This window comes from Perognathus longimembris, chromosome 28, assembly GCF_023159225.1.
Source record: "Perognathus longimembris pacificus isolate PPM17 chromosome 28, ASM2315922v1, whole genome shotgun sequence".
NCBI lineage: Eukaryota > Metazoa > Chordata > Mammalia > Rodentia > Heteromyidae > Perognathus > Perognathus longimembris.
The window spans coordinates 11,973,532-11,996,657 of NC_063188.1; the positions used below are offsets into that span (position 1 = coordinate 11,973,532).

Here is a 23,126-nt window from a genome sequence, read left to right on the forward strand (position 1 = left end):
GGGCCTTGGACTCAGGGCCTGAGCACTGTCCCTGGCTTCTTTTTGCTCAAGGCTAGCACCGTGCCACTTGAGCCACAGCGCCACTTCTGGCCGTTTTCTGTATATGTGGTGCTGGGGAATCGAACCCAGGGCCTCATGTATACAAGGCAAGCACTCTTGCCACTAGGCCATATCCCTAGCCCTATATGTATATTTTTTAAAGGCTCTGCCAGCCTCTCAGGCCTGAGCTAGGTCCAGGGCATGATACTTGCTCTCCTCTTAGTGCTAACTAAGCTGATCACTAAGAGGGACATGCCACCAAAGATCCGTGACCCCTCCCTCCATGTCCCTGCCTACTCTGTTTTTCTTTTCCCGCCAGTCCTGGGGCTTGAACTCATGGCCCTGAGCTTCTTTTTGCTCAAGGCTAGCAGTCTACCACTTGAGCTACAGTGCCACTTCTGCCTTTTTCTGTTTATATGGTACTGAGGAATCAAACCCAGGACCTCCTCCATGCTAGGTAAACACTCTACCTCTAAGCCACCTTCCCAGCCCCTTGTCTCCTTACACAGCTGCATTGGCCAGTCTGTCAACCATTCCTACAAGAGGAAATCATCTAGGTGTTACCAGCAGTCCATACCTGGAAGCCCCAGGAACAGCTTCAGCTCCAACAGCCACCTCAACCAGGAGACGGCCAGGCAGGCTGAGTGCCAGGCAGGCTGAGTACCAGGCTGGACCCACAGATGTGGGAAGGGGACACGTGCACCAACCACCTGACTAATACCCACCGCAGACTATTCAGCTGATGCAGGCAACTAAAGCTTTCAGAGCATGGTGGTCCATTCCAGAATATTCTGTGTACTGGACAACTCTAGGACTTGGTCATTCAGCCTATTTAAGCCATGTTCATATTTTTCCTCCTTACCCTGCAGCAGTATGCTGAAACTCTAGGGCAGCTTTGTGTGAGTCATCTACTGGACCTGTGGGAACAGCAAGGACAAGTTCTGGACTCTTTGCCTGCTGCTTCCAGTAGCCCTCTGTACCTTATGTGGCACCCAAGTAAGGACAGTTTGATTTTCTTGCCAATTGATATGTCTCTGTTTTTTCCAATGTGTTTTTGGTTTTTTGGTTGTTGTTGTTTTTGCTTTGTTGTGCTGGCTAGGATTCCAATGTAATACTGAATAGAAGTATGATAGGGGGTTTCCTTACATTGTTCCCCAGAATCTTAAGGGAAGTATATTGTGTCTTCTACCACTAAATACATTAACTGGGGGCTTTGGTTTCATTGCTGTCCCCTTTTCTTCCCAGTTTGCAAGAGTCAGCTTTCCTTGCCTGTGACAAAATACCTGTGTGATAAACAACTTAAAGTTTGAAGGACTGAGTTTTTGGCTCATGCTTTTAGAGATTGTACTCTGTGATCACTCAGTTCTGGGTTTCTGAGTCTATGGTAGGGCATTATACTATAGTGGAAAAGTATGAGGAAAGCTGTTCAGCTCATGTGAGCCACGAAGCAGAGAGCAGGAAAGGGGCCAGGAAAAAGATGCAGCCTTCTAAAGCATGTCCCTCGGGGCCTGCTTCCTCCAATTAGGGTCCACTTCCTCGTTTCTTCCACCAGCTGCAAGTACAATCAAATTAGGAATACATTGAGTCAGGTTCTCCTAGCTACTCAGGAGGCTGAGTTCTGAGGATCTCAGGTCAAAGCCACCCTGGACAGAAAAGTCTCTGACCCTCAGTTGCTCTGGTCTGTTGAGGTAGTTTACTGCTCTTCCTTTATTCCAATATTCTCATGTTTCAATTTCCTAACAGGAACAGTGCCCAGACCCTGTGTTCAAGCCTCAATACTGACACAAAATAATTATGAGTCTATCAGTTGATAATCCACTAATAAAGTCAAAACCTTCTGATCTAATCACTTCCCAAAAGCCCATCAGCTGATAACCAACCCTTTAACATAGCCTTTTGTTGGGGGGGGGGGTATGTTCAAGCCACTGCTCTAACAAGCAGCCATTGTTTCCCATAACCTTCCTAATGACCAGGTCAGGTATATAAAACAGTTACTGAACTCTCCATTTTAACCTTCCTAATGACCAGTCAGGTATATAAAACAGTTACTGAACTCTCCATTTTAACCTTCCTAATGACCAGTCAGGTATATAAAACAGTTACTGAACTTTCCATTATATGTGATCTGAAGCCAAAAGACTTAATTTGTGGTTTTTTCAAATATCAAATATAGGGCTGGGGATATGGCCTAGTGGCAAGAGTGCTTGCCTCCTACACATGAAGCCCTGGGTTCAATTCCCCAGCACCACATATATAGAAAATGGCCAGAAGGGGCGCTGTGGTTCAAGTGGCACAGTGCTAGCCTTGAGTGGGAAGAAGCCAGGGACAGTGCTCAGGCCCTGAGTCCAAGCCCCAGGACTGCCCCCCCCAAAAAAACCCTCAAATATCAAATATAACAGTAATAAAAGGAAGTATGAAGTGAGTGGTAAGAGTGCCAGGCACCTGTGGCTCATGCCTGTCATCCTAGCTACTCAGGAGGCTGAGATCTGAGGATATCCGTTCAAAGCCAGCCAGGGCAGAAAAGTCCTTGTCAGATTCTTAGCTCAAGCTAACAACTCAAAATCTGGAAGAGGCGCTGTGGCTCAAGTGGTAGAGAGCTAGCCTTGAGCAAAAAGAAGAACTCAGGGAGAGTGCCCCGTGCAAGCCCTAGGACTGGCAAAAAAAAAAAAAAAAGAGAGAAGTTCCTTTTATGATACAGCTATTAAATTTCTAGCTGCATCAGTTAAGAATCCTTCAGAAACCAGCAAGTAAATGACTCAGGAAAGTATAGAAATGTCAAGTAAGGAGCTGTCCTTGGGAATGGTACCCAGAGGTAATAAAACATAAAACTGGTGATGTGTAGAGTTAAACAAGTTTACAAAGGAACAAAGGGTGATAATTTATGAAAGCAACTGGTACAATGAAATCTCTCTTGCACAACTAATGTATGCTAATTAAAAATCATTTTCACATGACAGCCCAGCACAGGACTCCTGGAATCCTAGGTACTCAGAGGCTGAGATCTCAGGATCATGGTTGAAAGCCAACTGGGGCAGGAAAGTCTGTAAAACTCCTATCCAATGAACCACCAAAGAGCCAGAAGTGAGCTCTGATAAGAGTGTGAACCTTGAGTGAAAGAAAGGGTCAAAGACAGTGCCCAGGCCCTGAGTTCAAGCCCCAGGATTGGCAAAACAAAACAAAAAAGACATAGTACCAAATGACTGTGCAAAAAAATGTAACATGTAAAACTCATACCACATACAATAATTCACTCAAAATAAATTCAAGACTTAAATTTTGGAACTAAAGTAATGAAACCTGTAGAACCTAGAGGAAACTCTTAGAAACCTTCAGTTAAACAAGAATGTAATGGGCAAAAGAATTTATTTTGTCCATATATGAAAAAATGGGGGAGGAGTGGCGCTGTGGCTCAAGTGGTAGAGCTGAAGATCTCAGGACAGTGCCCAGGCCTAGAGTTCAAGCCCCATGATTGACAAAAAAGGAAGTTCTGTTTAGGGCTGGGAATGTGGCTTAGTGGTAGAGTGCTTGCCTAGCATTCATGAAGCCCTAGGTTCGATTCCTCAGTACCACATAAACAGAAAAAGCTGGAAGTGGTGCTGTGGCTCAAGTGGTAGAGTGCTAGCCTTGAGCAAAAAGAAGCCAGGGACAATGCTCAGGCCCTGAGTTCAAACCCTAAGACTGGCAGGGGAGAGAAAGAAGGAGGGGGGAGGGAGAGAGAGAAAGAGGATGGGGGAAGCCAGAAGGTGTGGCTCAAAGTGGTAGAGTGCTAGCCTTGAGCAAAAAAAAAAAGCTCAGGGACAGTTCTCAGACCCTGAGTTCAAGCCCCACAGCCAACCAAAAGAAAAAAAGTGAACCAACCAACTTCCCAGCGAACAATAAAAAATGAGAGTAGGGTGGGGGGGAGATATCCCTCCAAGATAGAGCCCTTGGCTGGTATGCCTGAGGCCCTGATTTCTATCCCCAACACTACAGACAAGGGAAAAAAATATATATAAATATTTCATTGAAGAAGTGGTTATAAGTAAAAATAAAAAGAGCCAATATCATTTATCAGTAAGAAAATGCAGTTTGCCTTTATATAAGTGCACATTTTGATTCTAACAGAAAAAGCTGAGCAAAGAGCCATGAGGCTTGAGTTCTGCCCCAGTACCAGCGCACACACATCTCTTTTCATGTTTCATCACATACTTGTTTGCTCTAGTTTGTACTTGGACTAGGAAACTACAGATAGAAAGACCAATAAGAAAAGGTCACTACTCTTAAGGAGCTTATTGTTGGGGAGGTAAACAAATGAATGATAATGGCAATGAGAGCTCTATGTGAGGTGTTAGGAGAATGCAGATAGAAGCAGCAGGAAAGTCATGGGGGCTGGGGCTTGAAGGAGAGTTGTTTTGCTATGCTGAAAACGGTTGAAAGCAGGAGCTGGATGCTCAGGCCTATAATCCTAGCACTCAGGAGACTGAGGTCTGAGGATCCAGTTTTGAAGCCAGGCTGGACAGGAATTCAATCCCCACAACCAAGGAGAAAAAAAGAAAAAAGGAAGAAAAGGAGAGTAAACACAGCAGTGGTTTATTAGAAGCCCTTCAAGGGCGGAGCTTCCAGCAAAAGCTAGGAATTCCCAACTTGTTTACAACCTGAAGTCTTTAGGGTGGATCTAAAAGGATACAATTGTGTAGTGGAGGTGCTTTAAAAATAACTAATGCTGGAACAATGGGTGGGAAACAAGTTCACAGCTGGGGGTAAGGAGGGAGGCTTAGCAGCCATGTTTACTCAAGGTCCAAAGTGGGAGTTAATCTTGGTCTGGTGCTTCCTGCTTGAATGTGTCTGGTCTGGGAGTGGGGGGAAGGCAGTGGGTGTTAGTGAATCAAGGCACTGTGGTTCCCGGGCTTCAAAATAAGGACACCTGGCCATTTGGATCTAACAGGATGTGTATTTGTATCTTTCTAATTATCTTTTCATAGTTATCAGTGGCAAGCCCTTTCTCATGACAGCACTCAGTCACTGGTTTTGACCCAGGCCCAGGTCACACGTGGAGGTGATAAGGAGGGGGAGGGGAGAAAAGGACAGTCCCACCTCTGGGGGGAAAAAAAATCACAAAAGCAGCTCCTAGTCCAACCTTTCAGAGTCAGGAAGCCATGCACACCTGCAGAGGGCAAAGGTTCCCTCATTCTTTTCTACAAAAAGGCGGAGAAACCCCTCAGGGAGCCTTTTTTTTTTTTTTAAGAAAATAAAAATCTGTTGCCAGCCCTGGGGCTTGAACTCAGGGTCTGGGTGCAATCCCTGAGCATTTCTGCTCAAGGCTACTGCTGCTGCTCTATCACTTGAGCCCCAGCTCCATGTCCAGCTTTTTGGTGATTAATTGGAGATGAGGATCTCCCCAACTTTCCTGCCTGGGCTTGCTTTGTCCAACTGTGATCCTCAGATCTCAGCTTCCCTACTAGCTTGGATGACCGGCGTGAGCTACGAGTATCTAACAAAGCCTTATCTAGGGCAGCGGGGAGGTGTGGTCCAGGTGGGGGAGGTGGCTACCTCTAGGTATGCCAGTTACCTAGGTAACACAGGTACTGGGCGGAGACAATGGACTGGCAGGAGCATCCTGGGGTGAGCCTCACCTTCCAGCCTTTTAGTAATTATGGAAAAAGACTCTGGCTACTTCCTGCTTTGGGGGGGAAGGGGGGCGCAGCATTGACATGAGAAGGCCGGCCAGCAGCAGCTGCCCCTTGGTGGTATATGCCAGTCCTTGAATGAAGCCTTTGTTTACTATGTTCTAGAAATTGAACTAAGTGGCTTGTAAATATTACTTCTTTCATTTACATACTCCCTATAAATCCGGTTCTTTTGACTTTTTGATGGTAAAGAGGTTTCAACTCGGGACCCTGTACTTGCTAGGGGTGGTGTTCTACCACTCGAGCCATACTCCCACTCCTTTTATGTTTTAGTTATTTTTCAGATATGATCTCATATTTTTACCCAGTCAAGGCTGACATCAGAGTTTGATCTTCCTCCCTATGCTTCCTACACACCTGGGATGACAGCCATGCACCATTATGTCCAGCTTATTTGTTGAGATGGAATTGTGTTAACTTTGTGCAGATTGGCCTCAAAGGTTTTTTTGCCAGTCCCGGGGCTTGAACTCAGGGACTTGGCACTGTCCCTGAGCTTCTTCTGCTCAAGGCTACCACTCTACCGCTTGAGCCACAGCACCACTTCCGGCTTTTTCTCTTTATGTAGTACTGAGGAATTGAACCCAGTGCTTCATGCATGCTAGGCAAGCACTCTACCACTAAGCCACCTTCCCAGCCTTGGTCTCAAACTTTTATCCTCTTATTCCTGTTGATCCTGCTAGGATTATAGGCATGAGCCATTTTGCCCTGCCCTATAAATACTGTTGTTACCCTGGAGCGCCAAGTAATTATGGGTTTGCGCAAATTCTTCTCGCTAGAAAGTGGCAGAGCCAGACATTGAGTGTTTTTATCTTCTCAACAGCCTAAACACATTTTTTAATTGGTCTTGAACTCAGGACCTGGGCACTGTTCCTGAGCTTTATTACCCAAGGCTAGTGCTGTTTGAGCCAGAGCTCCACTTTGATTTTTGAGTAGTTAATAGGACATAAGAATCTCACAGGTACTTTTCTACTGGGGCTGGCTTCAAACCACAATCCTCAAATCACAGCCTCCTGAGTAGCTGGGATTACACCCATGAGACAACGGCACCCAAATTTAAACACATTTCCAATCTATTCTCTCCATCCTCATAACCATTACCCTACACAAAGGAAAAGGGTTGATTTAGTTAAAAAGTTAAGCATTGAAGTTAGTGATGGGAATGTGTTTTGTTCATGTAACTCAATATTGATCCCCCTGGCTTGGCCCACTGACTGACTACCAGGGGATCTTCCAGAACTCCTTCAGGCCATTCTCCAGCCCAGAATCTTAGTCTGAATGTAAAAACTCAATCCTGGACCCTCCCAGGAGATCAGTACTAGGGAGACCTGGCAGGAGATTTGCTCAAACAATAAGTTCTCAGAGACAGACTTGCACCACACACTAGCCAAACTCTTATGTTGTTTATTTTTTTACCAGTCCTGGGGCTTGAACTCAGGGCCTGAGCACTCCCTGGCTTCTTTTTGCTCAAGGCTAGCACTCCACCACTTGAGCTACAGCACCACTTCTGGCTTTTTCTGTATATGTGGTGCTGAGAAATCGAACCCAGGGCTTCATGTATACAAGGTGAGCAATTTACCACTAGGCCATGTTCCCAGCCTAGCCAAATTCTTTGAACCCTCTCTCCTGCCCCCACCCACTTACTTAAATCCCTCCACTCCTACCCTGACTCGGCTCTCCTTTGTTCACTACGGTGGCCTTCTTCAACTTTCCATTAAAATTGATCTGGTCTGTTGAGTTTATTTTCTGCTCTTTCTTTATCCCCTTTGAAACATCTTCCAGTAGAAGGCATTGCCGGCTTGGCAAGCTGAGACCAGCCTTTGAAAATGAAAGATTACTTCAAAAATTCAGCCTTAAAAACAGAATGCCCTGCCACCATCCTTCCTTAGCTCATTGCTATCTTAGTTGGGAGAGTGAGTAGGTGATGCCAAAGACAGACTTAACTGAGAACTGAGTTGCAGGTGTGACTCAGTAGGCCTTCTCTGATAGAACACTTGTTCTGCGCTTCATTTGCATGGGAGCAAACAATAAGAGTAGAGCTCCTGATATAAAAATCCCCTACTCAGCCACTAAAGGAGAGAGTAGCAACAGCTTTGGATCGAGTTACTTCTCTTTTGAATACAGTTCTGCCCACTTACCCAGTGCCCAAGTCTTCATTCATCAAATTCCTTAGGCAAGAACCTGAGAAGGCTACAGCAAAATCTGCCCAGAGAGACGCTGTAACATTGGCAGGCATTGCCTGCTACAGAGCTGTAATCCTAGTGGTCTTCTGCTATAGATGCCAAAGGGCTATGACAGGATGACATTCTGCCCACTGCAAACAGCAAAAGAAATCCATCACAAGGCACATCAGATCTTATTTGAAATACTACTTTAAACTCCTAAGGAATCGCCCAGCTTCTACACCTGTGCCCTTTTAACTGCTAGTCTCTACAGCTGCCATGTGAAATTGACAAACACAGTTCCGCTCCTCATTTCCCCAGATTAAAGCTCTTCAGTGGCTTGCTCTTGTTCTTAGTGGTGGGAATCCACTTTGTTCTCGTAACCCCATGTAGCACCCCTGGAGCACATTCTTTTTATGTGTCCAAAGATCCTGTAGGAAGGACCTGCCTCCTCTCCCCTCAGGCCCATTCTTTCTAGGTATCCAAAGATGGAATATGAAGGATTGACCCCCGCCCTATTGCCCCAGGCGCACACAGACACCAGGCAAAACCTCAGGTATGTGGGAACTTGTTTTGACTGGAGGCAGGGCAATTCACCTAAGCCCAGCTGTTGACAATCCCTAGTGGCCCCAAGGAAAAGCCACCAGCTTTCAATAATAACCTCTGCCTCCTGGCTCAGACCCCTTAGGAGCCTGGTCCCACATTCACACACACACCTCAAATGGTAGAGCACGTGCCTCACAAATGTAAGGCTTTGAGTTCAATTTCCAGTACAGCCAAAATCAAAACCAAAGGAAATCTAGAAAAGAAGGGGCCAGCCGGGCACTGGTGGCTCATATCTATAATCTTAGCTACTTAGGAGGCTGGTAGCTGAGGATCACTGTTCAAAGCCAGTCCCAGGAAAGAAAGTTCCATGAGACTCTTAATTCCAATTAAGCACCAAAAATCCAGAAGTGAAGCTGTGGCTTAAGTGGTAGAGTGCTAGCCTTAAGCAAAAGGAAGCCAGGGACAGTGCTCAGGCCCTGAGTTCAAGCCCCAGGACTGGAAAAACAAACATACAATATTAGGCTAATAGTGTCAAGCTGATTTATTGAAAAGTCCACCATTCCCTATCTCCTCCTGTAAAAGTTTTAATTGCAGATAAAGCTTGGTTAAAATTCCTCATCTTTGGGGGTACAGGTGTGTTTCAATGGCAGAGCACCTACCTAGCAATCCTAATGACTGTGAGTTCAAACCCCAGTATTGTTAAACAAAATAATTTTTTTAAAGAAACCCTCTTCATTGTGGAGAAATAAACAGTAAAATTGTATTTTATTTAATCAGACAGTTCCAATATAGACAGTGTACCAGACGTGTTGATGAAACAAAAAGTTTAATTTCTTGCTATCTCATGGACAGTAGCTACTTACAGTGTTTCTTGCTTTTTGTAGCTAAGTAGGCTATCTCCAGAGGAGTAGCTCACTTAAAGTGGTTTGGAGAGTTTCCCAATCTCTAATCACACACATTCTTTTCTTTTTTCTTCCTTTGTGCTTCACATAAGGTAACCAACTTTTTAAGAGTGCATTGGAGGGTTATCTTTCTGTAGTTGGGAGAAGAGGCATAACACTACATCTTTGTCATGGAAAATAGCCAATATGATGGGAGAACTTGAATTTACTCATCTCAATGTGATGCCTAGTTTAATAAATGATAGATTATGTCTCCAAATGGAACTGAATGAAGCTTGTACAACTATGGAGGTTGTGTTTGCTTACAAAACTTTTTTTTAGTAGAAAGTGTGAGTGTCATATGAAGTTGCTATCCGTATTCATCGAATACCTAACTCTGTGCCCATCTCATGCTAAGATAAGAACTTGTTGGTCAATCAATGGACATTTATTTAGCATTGATTATATTGTGAGTGTACATAGTGGCAAAGTAATATTGCTTAACTCAGTCTCTCAATCACTGAGTGGACCTCTACGGAGAAACTATGAACTGAAAGAAAAATTTAAAGAAAATCTGAGTACATTTAATAGCAACCCACAGGTGTGAATAGTAGTAGCCATAGGAGTGGGGGGGGGGGGGAATCTAGAAGATTCCTGGGGAAGAAAGATGGGATTCAGAGATAAGTTTTGGCAGTGTGAGACTCACTTATCCACTTGGCTATTGGGCAGTTTCACAGGCAGATAATTGTAATTCTAAAGAAATTTTTCCATGAATTCTACTACCTACTCCAATTTAAATGAGTAACATTTTTACCACATTTCCTATTTATTTTCTCTCCATGTACATATTTCAGTAGTTTATGTTGTGTGATGTTAAGCCTTTTCTTTTCACTTGATAATCCCTTTTAAAATAATTCCATTCATCCTGGTGGATTTTTTAAATTCTAAGGTGACAATATAGAAAATATCTCTACCCCCCTCAACTGTAAGCATCAGATTTCTCTGTCCCCCACATGTCAAACTTGTTTCTTCGCAGACAATTTCGTAAATAGTCATCACCATTTGTCAAATAATACCAGATTCTTGTGTGCTCTGTCTCAATTTCTCCTCAGGTGTACTCTGTTTATCCTAAGCAATTTATGCCATTTTTACAAAATACAGTGAAAGGAATGGCTTACAAACAACAGAAATTTATAATTTATTTCACATATTTCTAGGGGGGTGAGAAGTCCAAGATCAAGTCACTAGCACCAGTTTCCTGGCTCACAAATGGTTTCTTCTTACTGCATGCATTCATAGTAGAATGGGGCAGTTTTTATAAAGGATCTCTTGATGTAATCACTTCTGAAAGACATCAACTGTTACTTGGGGGTTTAAGATGTTTTAACAAACAAATGGTGGGGACGAGACACAAATATCTAGAAGATAACACTATCTGATTTGTTAGCAAATCCTGTTCAATCACCTTCCACATACATTTAGTAATTTTTTCCTCCAATCCCCCCCCCCCATGTCCTCTGCCAACACTAGTTCAAGGGGCTGGGAATATGGCCTAGTGGTAAAAGTGCTCACCTCATATACATGAAGCCCTGGGTTCGATTTCTCAGCACCACATATATAGAAGAAGCCAGAAGTGGCGCTGTGGCTCAAGTGGTAGAGTGCTAGCCTCATTGAGCAAAAAGAAGCCAGGGACAGTGGTCTGGCTCTGAGTACAAGCCCCAGGACTGGCAAAAACAAAAACAAAAACAAAAAAACACTAGTTCAAGCCACTATCCTCTCTCAATGGTCTTCTCCGACCATTCTGTTGGTGTCTGTACCTGATTCCCCACTTAGTGGGCTCACAGGTCCTGTTTAATTGCTTGCTCGTTTTATGTTCTGGAAATCCCTGGGGCCATGGCCCTCTTTCAGTCCCTGGATACCCCAAGCTCTTTCCCTCCACTCAGGGCCTAGAGCTTTCCTGAAGGAAAATTCTCTCAGCTCTTCCCTGTGTTTCTTCTCTTCCTTCAGCTCTGAGTTTCCCATTACCTCTTCAGATATACATTCCCTGAAGTCTCAATTCAGTCTTCCTAATGATTGCTCCCTAGTTTACTTCCCCTTTGGCAGTTATCTACAATGCACTTTTTATTATTTTCCCCCATCTCGTGTAGTAGCATGGCAGATAAAAAAAATTACAAGTGGGGGAGGGGGTTAGGGATTTAGTTAAAAAAAATTACAAGTGGGGGGAGGGGGCTAGGGATTTAGTTCAGTGGAGGAGCACTTGCCTAGCAAAGTGCAGGGCCCAGAAGTCTCAACTCTGCAAAAAAAAAAAAAAAAAAAAAGTAAAAAGTGTCTTTTGCATTCGTGTTTGGAACATACACTTAAAGAAGTACTCATAATCGGACATTCAAAGGGAACTGGTTATGCCGTGCTTTTATTTGGTAAACCTGGAAGCCTTATGAAGCTGCAGCTGGCAATGCCTAGCCACAGCTTATTTGCTAAGTGTTCAGTAAATTATTCTACAGAATGAAGTCTGTGCGTGCTGTTCCGTGAGTTTTGTTGTCAGTGGTCGCTTATTTAGCAGAATTTCCTCCGTTCGTTCAAAATTCTTGTTTAAGATTATTTTGGTAGAAACATATCAGTTAAAACTTCTTTTCTATCTTTGGAAAATTGGCATAGTACTATTTCTCTCTTATTGCTGTTCGAGTTTATGGAAAAGTACTAGGTAAAGTTTTGCACCTGGCTCAGCTAGCTTGGAGGTTTGATACATTTTACTTAAATGAAGCGGGTGCACCATTTTAGCAGAAAGCAAAAACGCGCCTTCAGGGAGAATAGGTGGGGGGCAGGGAAGGCGGTTAGAATCGGGCGCCGGCTTAGATTGCTCAGGAGTCCTGGGAAATGGGAGGAGCAAGTCGTGAGTGACAGAGAGCGTAGCCAATGAGGAGGCTGGGAACCGCTCCCCCCTCCCTTCGTGTTTCAAATTCTAAGCTTCGTTTCCATCCGGGTTCTTCAGCCTCGTTCCCGGGTAGTATAAAGTTTGCTGTCTCCTTTGTTCGCCCTCGTTGCGCAGTAGACCTAGCGGCAACTCCGTTCGGTTCCGGGTCCCGGCAGCTGTCATATATAAATATTTTTGGTGCCGCTCTCTTTGGAAGGTCCGGTTGGCGAGCTCGTAGGAGCTTGAGCCCGTCGCCACCTCCTCCGGTACGTGTCTCCTTTCTTTGGTGTGGTTCTCGCTTACTTGCCACGTTAAGGCTTTAGCTTATCTCCCTGGAGATGGGGGTGGCGGGCGCCATTTTAAGAGACCCGAAGGTGCCGACCTATAGAGAGGTGAGCAGGTGAGGAGCAGGCACTAGGGGGACCGTTGAGGGGCGTGCCTGGGGAAAGTTTGCCTGTCGCCTGCGGGAGTGGGGGCGGAGGTCAGCGCTTTGTGGGCTTGGCGCGGGCGTGGGAGCGTCCGCGCCACCGGCGTCCCTGGCCGGGGTTGGTGCGGGCGCTCGCGTGGGGCGTGAGGACTTGGCGGCAGAGGCTTGGGTCCGCGGCGGCAGCCGAGGGGAAACCTTTTGACTCTTCTCAGTCCGTGTTGGTTAAAAAGAGAGAGAAAAAAAGTTAGTTCCTTGATTGGTTGTCGGTGGTTCTGGGCTGAATCCAAGTGTCGCCATTTTGTCTATTCCACGCGGTTTTTAACGTGAGTCTTAATGAGGTTCCGCTGCGGTCTTGGGCGCGTGGAGAGTTGGAATGTATGCTTTTGCGTTTTGTTACTTAATATGAAGGGATGCGTTTAATGTTTAACTGCGGCAGTAACCTTTGGGGGGGAGGTGGTGGCGGGGCGGAGGGGGGGGGCTTGGAAAAGATGAGGCAGAACTTGGCTCAAACTTCGGATCTTTGCTTAGACTTCCTAGGAAATCGTGTGGAGAAAAAGGAGAGCCTTGAGAAAAGGGGCTTGGTGTTAAGTTGCTGCATCTGGCCAGTGACCTTGAATGAGTCCGTAGTCTTTTAAAACCCATCACTGCAGGAATGAGGTGGGGTTGGGCGAGCGAGACTTTTGGTGAGTAAGTAACTAAATAACGAAATCTAGGCTGGAGAGGAAAATGTGCCCTTTCAAATGTTAATGGCGGTTAATGATAAAAGACAGTCAAGGGAGATTTCAGGGTAATGGTAAATATAGACCGGCGCTTGCATCCACTTGAATGCAAAGTCGCAAACTTATTTTAAATTGGTTCCTTAACTGTGTTTGAGGATTATGGCTGTTTTTAAGTTTCTAAAGGGTTTAGTACAACAGGAGCTATTGATTGTTGGATAATCTTAAAGAGCTTTCTCCGGGACTCAATAATACTGTTTTTTGAAACAGAGTATTACTCGCCAGGGAAAAAAATGGTTGAAGCAGATCGCCCAGGAAAGCTCTTCATTGGCGGGCTTAATACAGAAACAAATGAGAAAGCCCTTGAAGCAGTATTTGGCAAATATGGGCGGATAGTGGAAGGTGAGTTAATAATCTAAAGTATTTTGTAGGTTGTTAAAATGAAAAGATAAGCTGTGATGGATATAAATGCACTGATCATCCGACATGATAAAGTAATTTTGTCCTCTAAGAAGTTCTGAGCTTTCTCTTTACAGATTTACTTTTGTTATTTCGTTTAAACTGCAGTATAACACATTTTTTAAACTTAAACTATTTTTAGTACTTTTGATGAAAGATCGGGAAACAAACAAATCAAGAGGATTTGCTTTTGTCACCTTTGAAAGTCCAGCAGATGCTAAGGATGCAGCCAGAGACATGAATGGGAAGGTGAGAGTTAATCTCCTTAATGGGTGGCACTGCTGTCTCTCCAAGTTTACTCCAACACCACCCTTGATTATGTATTTCTCCAGAACCCACTCATGATAGCCACTTAATTGTGTTACTGTTTTGTGATGCTAGAAGCAAATTTGGTATCCAGGGTTAGGAATTATATTCCTAACAAGAGTCCCTTAAGTTCACGGTAGTCTACTATATGCTAATGTATTATCTTAGAATCCACAATTAGATAGCCTGTCTTTGGTTTATTTCATTTTGCTAAGCTAATACTTCAGTAGTTTGGTATTTTTATTTCCTTTTATTTTCTTGAACAGTATAGTGAATCCACCTATTGCTGTGATTCACATCATCACTATAATTCTTAAAGGAGGGATTTTAAGTAAGTAAGTGGAAGTGTCATGTATAGATCAACCGTTTATAGCATTTTTTTTCTGGTCATGGGGCTTGAACTCCGGCACTGTCTGAGCTTTTTTTGCTCAAGGCTAGAGCTCTACCACTTGGAGTTACAGCTTTACTTCCAGTTTTCTGGTGGTTAATTGCAGTACCTAGCTTATAGCATATTTCTTGAAGTACTTAATAAGCAAACTTAACCTATGTCTGTAATTTGAAAGGGCTACTTATGTCAGAGTGAGCCTGCAATGTCCCCTTTAAAACATAGTAAAATTGAACTTTTTTTTTAAGTCCTTAGATGGAAAGGCCATCAAGGTGGAACAAGCCACCAAACCATCATTTGAAAGTGGTAGACGTGGACCGCTTCCACCTCCAAGGAGCAGGGGTCCTCCCAGAGGTCTGAGAGGCGGAAGAGGCGGAAGTGGTGGAACTAGAGGACCTCCCTCACGTGGGGGACACATGGGTAATGGCTGGTGGACCTGGGCTTTATGGAACTGGAACCTACCCTAGTGTATACTTTTTTGAAAGAATTCAGCCTTTAAAATTGAGAACACTTGCTTCATCCATTGAAATGGTTGTTAGGGGGAAAATAACTTGAAAGGTCTACATTCGTGTTGGTTTAAATACTGTTATCTAAGGAGCATGTTTTGTAAGAAAAGCTTTTAAATAGTCCTAGATGTTAAACATAAGAAAAAATGAAGTGGTGTTTTGTCTTGGGAATAACTCAGGAGTGCCTTTATTCTCTTGGGAGCTACGAATCAAGCCCTGGGGCTTTGCATGTGCTGGGCAGGTGCTTTTAACTGAGCCAACTCCCAACTCTGCCCTTTGCTTTTCAATTTTCCCAGTTTACAGTGACTTCTTAATACTTGGTCTTATATAATTGAAAACTAAAGGTAGATTCCCTACCTAAGCAGAAAAGAATGAAGAGAAATTTGTAGTAATGTTCTGGATTCTTATGAAAACTAATGTATGCCTTTTTTCTGTTCTAACGTAGATGATGGTGGCTATTCCATGAATTTTAACATGAGTTCTTCCAGGGGACCTCTTCCAGTAAAAAGAGGACCACCACCACGAAGTGGGGGTCCTCCTCCTAAGAGATCAGCGCCTTCAGGACCAGTTCGCAGCAGCAGTGGAATGGGAGGGAGAGGTAAATATCTGAAGTAATATGTGCTGCCACTAAAAGAGAACTGAGAGGTGACTCCTAAAAGTGAAACTCTGCCTTTGACTAAAGTTCATAAAATGATTTTTCCCCTTAAGCCCCTGTATCACGTGGAAGAGATAGCTATGGAGGCCCACCTCGAAGGGAACCCCTGCCTTCACGAAGAGATGTTTATTTGTCCCCAAGAGATGATGGATATTCTACTAAAGACAGGTAAGAGCAAAGTATACTTTTTTTTTAACTAATAATGTTGACAGCTCATCCAGAAATAAACAAAGTTACTTTTGATTCTGTAGCTATTCTAGCAGAGACTACCCAAGTTCTCGTGACACAAGAGATTATGCACCACCACCAAGAGATTATACTTACCGTGATTATGGTCATTCCAGTTCACGTGATGACTATCCATCAAGAGGCTATAGGTAAGTGATTGCTTCCATGCTTGATTGTAAAAAAAAAAAAAACAACTTGCTCTGAGGAGGTAGGTGGTCTGGCACTTAAATCCTTTTGTTTCTAATTTAGTGATAGAGACGGATATGGTCGGGATCGTGACTATTCAGATCATCCAAGTGGAGGCTCCTACCGAGATTCATATGAGAGTTATGGTAAGATACTGTTTAAGGGTCTTGGATATCACCAGCTTGAGATTTTAGGCTCATGAGCTGGTTTTATAGGCTGCGTGGTGCTTGCTTTTAAAGGGACCTTTGCTTGCTTTTAAAGGGATAACTATCAGCTGGGCTTTTCCTAGTTTTGTGAAGGGCTTTTGTTTTTTTTTTCAATTTTTTTCACTTTTTTATTTTATTTTTTAATTTTTTTTCCTTTGAGGCTGTTCGCTTGCTTTGGAGGGGATTTTGCTTGCTTAAATTGGCAGCCTTATGTGTTTTCCCCCAACAGTGAAAATACAAATTAAAAACATTTTTATTAACAAGATCAAATGTTTACCATTGCAATGACGGAAACTCTACAGTTCACAATTGCAACTTATCACTGGAAAGTGGCTGAGTGTCTACTATAAAATAACAAGCTGTCTGGAATATCCTCTTGAAATACACACCGTCTTCAGTCTTTTCAAACAAACATTAAAATCAATCCATTTCCATATGTCAGCAGATGAGCAAATCCCCGTTATGGCCAGCAATGGTAGAGTTTAAAACTTCCCAGTTAAGAAAGTAAACTTAGAATACAAGAATTCTGTAAATTCAGGTTGAAATGTTGTATATATACAATTTATAGTGTTGCCATATTACCTGACCATTGACCCTGCAGGTAACTCACGTAGTGCTCCACCTACACGAGGGCCCCCGCCATCTTATGGTGGAAGCAGTCGCTATGATGATTACAGCAGCTCACGAGACGGATATGGTGGAAGTCGAGACAGTTACTCAAGCAGCCGAAGTGATCTCTACTCAAGTGGTCGTGATCGGGTTGGCAGACAAGAACGAGGGCTTCCCCCTTCTATGGAAAGAGGGTACCCTCCTCCACGCGATTCCTACAGCAGTTCAAGCCGTGGAGCGCCAAGAGGTGGTGGCCGTGGAGGAAGCCGATCTGATAGAGGGGGAGGCAGAAGCAGATACTAGAAACAAACAAAACTTTGGACCAAAATCCCCGTTCAAAGAAACAACAAAAAGTGGAAACTATTCTGTCATAACTACCCAAGGACTACTAAAAGGAAAAAAAAAATTGTGTTAGCTTTTTAAATTTTTCCTGTTAAGTTCCCCTTCATAATTTTTATGTTCTTGTGAGGGAAAAAAGTTAAACATGTTTAATTTTATTTGTTATTACAAGTTGCTTTCAATAAGCAAATGTTAAGTGTGTAAGACTTGTACTAGTGTTGTAATTTTCCAACTTAAAGGCCACTTCCTATATCTACTTTTCCCAGTAAGTGAGGCAAGCAGTTCTCAGATCTTCCACAAACATCTAGCCACCTAGATGTACATTGGTCTCCTTTGAGAGATGAATCATCCTGCCTATACAGATAAGCTATTAGAGGGTGGTCGGGGTACACTCCTCTTAGGATTTCAGGGTGTCTTCCAACTGAAATCTCAATGTTCTCAGTATGAAAAGCCTGAGATCAGATATCTATGTTAGCAAAGTGCTACTCACCCAGTAAACCCCCCCAAATGAAACAAACCAACAATGGATAATGCTGGCCATATACTGTCTTTTGGCATTTCCTTAGGAATCTGCAAGAGCCTCCCCTCCCCCTCCCCCAGTAAGACCATTTAAGTGTGTGTTAAACAACTACAGAATACTAAATAAAAAGTTTGGCCAAAACCAACCATGAAGCTGCAAACGATGCTTGCTCTTACTGTTTCAAATTTTTGCAACTCTGTAGTGTCTCACTTTTAAAGGAACAGCTTGATTGCAAAGGAGAAAATAGATAAGCAATGAAGTTATCTCCAACTTCCTAAAGGCTTATGACTTCTAAAAAGTGAATCTATCAGCATTCCACATCAGATTTAAAGCATCAAATGCCTGTGAAACAGCAAAGATGGTAAGCAAAGCAAACTAGTTTTTCCGTCTAAGTCGAAATTGAACACTTACCTTCCTCAGTACAGTGAAACATACTGTACTTCATGGCAATGGAAATGCCTTCTAGATTAAAAAACTTTTGGAAAAGCAAATGTTCAATAGCATATTAGAAGTCCTCCAAATTCAACACTTGGATTTTGTAAAAAGCATGTATGACACTAAAGGCCTTAATACAGCTGTTTATCAATAGCAGTTGGGATTGGGAGGGGGTATTTTTTTTAAGTATTTTCGATGAAGACCTTTAAACATGCTTCATATGTTTTACACTTTTTTCAAATTAGTGTTTTAATATAAGAAATGGCTTAGGTTTGGGGTCTCCCTCACTACCCCTAAAGAGCCATTGCAAACTTGACCTTTAGTTGGATGCCTCACTTGTTTTTAGTTTTCTGAACCTACACTGTATGGAGAAAATCTATTGCAAGTGGTCTTTAAAAAGCAAAACCTGAGGCAGCATGACCCAGGTCCAGCCATGAAGTTGAAAAAGATGCTCTTGAATATAATAAACTTGAAGACCTCCAACTAAAAATCCTTATACTGCACTTATTCCTTCAAATAATGTTTTGTCGGTTCAACTTATGGATTTAACGTGGCAGTGCACCATTGGAACAGAAATGAGAATCCATAAGCCATGCAACTTAAAACCATTTAAGCCATTCCAGTCCATCCCAAGCCAGTGACTCTTCCACCACTTAAGAGAAGTAGTAGCACATGAAGTAATGCATTAAGCTGCAAGTCTGAACATAGCTTTCCTTTCTGAAAAAGAGGGCAGTTATAGGCAAGTGTTAAAGCATTTCCTTAAGGGAAATAACTAACTTTTCATTTAATTTTTACAGGTTGAACCTTATGGTCATTTTGGTCATGGAGTGCTGGTTTATTCACAGTAGATAAAGCTGGCAGCAAGAGAAATGAAATGCTAAGGTAAGTTTGGGAAACATGGTGCCCTTGACTTTAGTGCTCTGTCCCACTGACTAGCTGTGATGTTGGCACCTGTTCTGTTTTGTTACATTTTGTCATGGGGCTTGCACTGAGGGCCTAGGCACTGTCTGAGTTTTTTCACTCAAGGCTAGAACTCTGCCACTTTGAGCCCACAGCCTCACTTCCAGTTCAGGAGTGGCTAATTGAAGGTAAGAGTCATAGACTTGCCTGCCCAAGGCTGGCTTTAAACTGCAATCCTCAGATCTCGGCCTCCAAGTACCTAGGATTACAGGCATAAGCTACCAGTGCCTGGCTTTTGAAATATTTGTTTAGATCCTTTGTAGAAAGAGAATAATGGTCAGCTTGTAATGGATGAAGCTCTGTTAGCTTTTCAGTTTCGGATGTGATAAGGCTGTGTAGGATATTTCCCTTTGTATACCTGTTATACAATATTCTTAGCTGTTTTGAACCAATTGCTAATATCTGCATGATGTGAGAGGGTTGTTTTTTGTTTTTGACAGAAGCGGTGTAGTTAATGCTTTGGTAGATGAGCAAACTTGTAAGAGTTCATCTTTGCTCCCAGGCATGCTATTAGTGCTTGTTCATTTGCACAGCCACAATCTGAATTGACTGTAATTACTCATAGGAGCTTTGCAGGTTCCGAGTTGGAGTAAGGTAATTTTACTGGCATAATGACAACACACTATTGAATTTTAATATTACAGTGCTGATGCTTACAGTAACGATAATGAGTATGGCTGCCTTTGAAAGCTTCTTAGCAAATATTTTTATTCACAGTTGAGGCAACAAATTTAAGAATGGAGGGTGTGGAGAGCTAATCTGATCTTGTGATTTTTTTTTTTTTTACAGAGTTGTTGAAGCAGAAGAATGCTGATTATCCCAACAGCTGCATAACAGTGTTCATCACAGTTGGTTTGGTGCAGGCAATAGATTTTATTTTTATCTTTGAGGGTACTTGTGGATCTAAGGGAGGCATCCATGTTGGTTAACACTCAACTAGGGAGTGGTAGTTACTTAAGACGCAAGTGGAGAAAGAGAGGGAAACAAATTGGTAAGTGGAGGTATCTAGGAAATTTATGTGGCTCTTCATGAAGAGTTTTTAAGCTCCGGCTTTCATTTTGTTAAGTTAAAGTTAAGGAGACAACTCTTCTTGTTCAAAAGTAAATAGTGAATATCAGAATGTTGAATTACATGCTGGGGCTGTATATTGACTCAAAAGTGCACATGCCTAGTACTCTTGAGTTTAACCTTCAGCACTGCCAAAAAAGCTTCTGATATCCATATATATAAGCATAAGTGGTACATGTTTATCCAGTAGTATCTGGTAAAAGTATTTGGTATTAGCTTATCAAGAATGAGTAGTTGTACAGCAAAACTAAAGAGGGACAAATCATAAGGGGAAACGAAACTAAACTGGAAACATTGCTGAGGTGATACAAAGCACACTTGAAATTGGAACCAAAATTAGTCCACTTGTGTATTGTTTTATAAGCCTACTTTATCTCCAACTCCCAGTCACAGAAACAAATGGTTACTGAACAGCTCCAGTTAAACAGTGCTAATGTGATCAAAGGATTTGAGTTGTTCAGTTAAAGGAAGCAACTCAACTTTGGAAATTTTTGCATAGCAGTTTAAAGAACATGTTTCAACACTTATGATTGGGGGAAATAATGCAAAAAATTTAGCCCTCATTGGTCATATTTCCTAATCAGACTGAGGGTATTGACCAAATTTCAGTAGTTGCACTTGAAACACTATCTTAGCTCAAGCCTTCCATAACCTTAATTACTTGAGTTAGGTGCTTCTATGAGGACCTTTTGGCTCTTAAGATTTTATTTAGATGTAGATTAGTTATAGTGTAAAATAGAGAAACTAATTGTAGTAAGTATGAATACTAAATTTAAAGAGTATGCTTAAATACAACTGAATGGTTTACTGACCCAGCAGGCTTAATTCTCCCATTGGGAAAAGTATTGGTCTTTATTCTTTATGCTGGTTGTAAAAGAATGATAAAAATGTTTTCCTTGTTTAGTAGTTAAACATAGAACTTAGATATTATAGGTCAATTTTTGGAATGTTTTTGTATTAAAACCTAATAAAAATTTTAACGTATCTTTTTGTGACAGTGGGTTCTTTTTTTCATATTTACTGAAGTGATAAATGTAGGCTTTTATTTTGATTGGGTCCCTTCTCTCCCAAAGATCAGTTCTGAGTGCCTTGCTGGCCCTTCATTGGTGGTATGGGGACCTGTCATTGCATGTCGCTAGACTTTCTTTTTTGGATAAAGAAATTCAGATATGTGTTAAGGTAATGGAGATAGTTTCATTAGCAGATACAGGTTATGGTAATAAAGATGGTTCCTTTGAATACTAAGAGAAGAAAGCATTCCTAGAATCTCCCATGGTGGTTTTACATCTTAAATGTAGGAGAGAAGGAAGGGTGCCAAGAATTAAGAGTTCACTTTTAACAGTGAATTCCAAAACACTTAGGACTAAAGTCTTTCACTGATGCTGTTGATACAACACATAATGTACTATTTGCATGCAGCCTTCAGTTTCTTAATGTATTTTTTCGTTCATTTAAGTAGTTGTACAAATAAGTTTCAAATCAACACATTGAATTTTCTCAATTTGTACCTAAAAGATGCATTTGACTAGCGAGTGTAGCTAAAACCATTAAGATGTTAGAAAGCACTTAGTGTTGTCCTTCTATAGATCAGGTTTGAATCTTAGTTAAATAATGAAATGCTTTTTGGTAAGTGTACTCCATCAAGATGCAGATTATTACCACCATCTAAGTTGACTTGATCCTTTGACAGTTCTACCTGATCAAGTAGTTTGAGCCTTGAAGTGTAAGCTTTTTCAGAAAAAAAAAAATACTTTCAAGACTTAGTGTATGTATGGCGGGGGGCAGTATGTATTCAGTACTTTGGTCCTGGGGTTTGAGTCGGGCTTGCTCTGTCCCTGAGCTTTGGTTCAATCCTTGAACCACTTGAGCTTCAGCTCTACTTGTGGCTTTTTGAGTCTCGCTGACTATGCACCCTAGACTGGCTAAGTTTTAGCTATTAATGAAGGTGCTTTGAATGCCAGATCACTGTAGATAAAGCAGATTTAGGCATGCTTGATCAGGAAAGAAGTTTTTGCATTAAGGTTACCACTTGATATTTAATCCCTGTCTATGTGTTGTGGTTTTAAGTTGGTATTTTTGTGAAGAATAAGGATGAACAATAGTTTTTAGAAAATATAATGAATACAGAATTTGGTGCTAAATTATGGTGAACTGCACAGAGGTTGCATGTAACTTAGCCTTGAGAAAAAGGCTTATCAAGACATTTTTCTGTGTGTGCACCAGTACTAGGTATTGAATGGGGGCCAGGACCAGGCAAAACCCATTCTTTATAAAATTCCTATGCCCCTTTCCAGTAAGTAGAACACCCTGATTGGTTCTATTTTATTCTGACACAATTGTGAGATCCATCCAGCTGGGAGTAATTCATGTATTAGTAATTTTTATTGCCAAGTAGAATTGTTTTGAATACACTTAGAGCGATGGATATCAATATTTGGCAGTTGATGTTGCTATAAATGGTTTTTACAAGTTGTAGGTGTATATTTTAATTGCTTTTGGATGTAAGTAGGAATGATTGGGTAGGTGACATAAGAAACTGTCAAGTTCCCTTCCCCTTCATTGAAACTTTGAGCATTCTAGTTGCTCTATAGTAACCTTTCAACCATTTTCTGTGATACTAAATGTGTTTCCTAAAAATTAAACTTTGGGTGCTGGCTTAGTGGTACAGTGCTTGTCTAGCATGCATAGGTCCCTGGGGTTCAATTCCTCAGCACCACATAAACAGAAAAAGTCAGAAGTGGCTCAAGTGGTAAGAATGCAAGCCCCAGGAGTGGCAAAAAATAAACGGGGTTGGGAATATGGCTTACTGGTAGAGTGGTTGCCTAGCATGCATGAAGTCTGGGGTTCGATTCCTCAGTACTACATAAACAGAGCCAGAAGTGGTGCTGTGGCACAAGTGGTAGAGTGCTATCTTTGACC

The 23,126-nt window shown here is 42.2% G+C and overlaps 1 protein-coding gene and 1 non-coding gene across 6 annotated transcripts; both read left to right on the forward strand.

Annotated features, from left to right (window-relative positions):
* The first annotated feature begins 689 nt into the window (after positions 1-689).
* Positions 690-21,191, forward strand: Rbmx (RNA binding motif protein X-linked). 5 transcript variants are annotated; one of them, XR_007209336.1, is made up of 10 exons: positions 692-1,035; positions 13,616-13,747; positions 13,947-14,053; positions 14,744-14,915; positions 15,447-15,599; positions 15,710-15,824; positions 15,908-16,033; positions 16,134-16,216; positions 18,977-19,061; positions 19,929-21,191. XR_007209336.1 is itself a non-coding variant. In XM_048335836.1 (10 exons), exons 2-10 carry the CDS (start codon positions 13,282-13,284, stop codon positions 17,186-17,188), a joined length of 1,230 nt encoding a protein of 409 aa, XP_048191793.1. In that variant the 5' UTR covers positions 12,222-12,468; positions 13,158-13,281; the 3' UTR covers positions 17,189-17,889. The 5 variants fall into 5 exon arrangements, 4 of the variants coding, with proteins under 4 accessions (XP_048191792.1, XP_048191795.1, XP_048191793.1 ...); XM_048335836.1 differs by lacking the exons at positions 692-1,035; positions 18,977-19,061; positions 19,929-21,191 and adding exons at positions 12,222-12,468; positions 13,158-13,312; positions 16,878-17,889; XM_048335837.1 differs by lacking the exons at positions 692-1,035; positions 18,977-19,061; positions 19,929-21,191 and adding exons at positions 12,491-12,952; positions 13,158-13,312; positions 16,878-17,889.
* On the forward strand, positions 13,798-13,870 carry LOC125344397. Its single transcript, XR_007209520.1, has one exon. It is a non-coding gene; the product is annotated as a small nucleolar RNA SNORD61 (small nucleolar RNA).
* Positions 21,192-23,126: the final 1,935 nt, after the last annotated feature.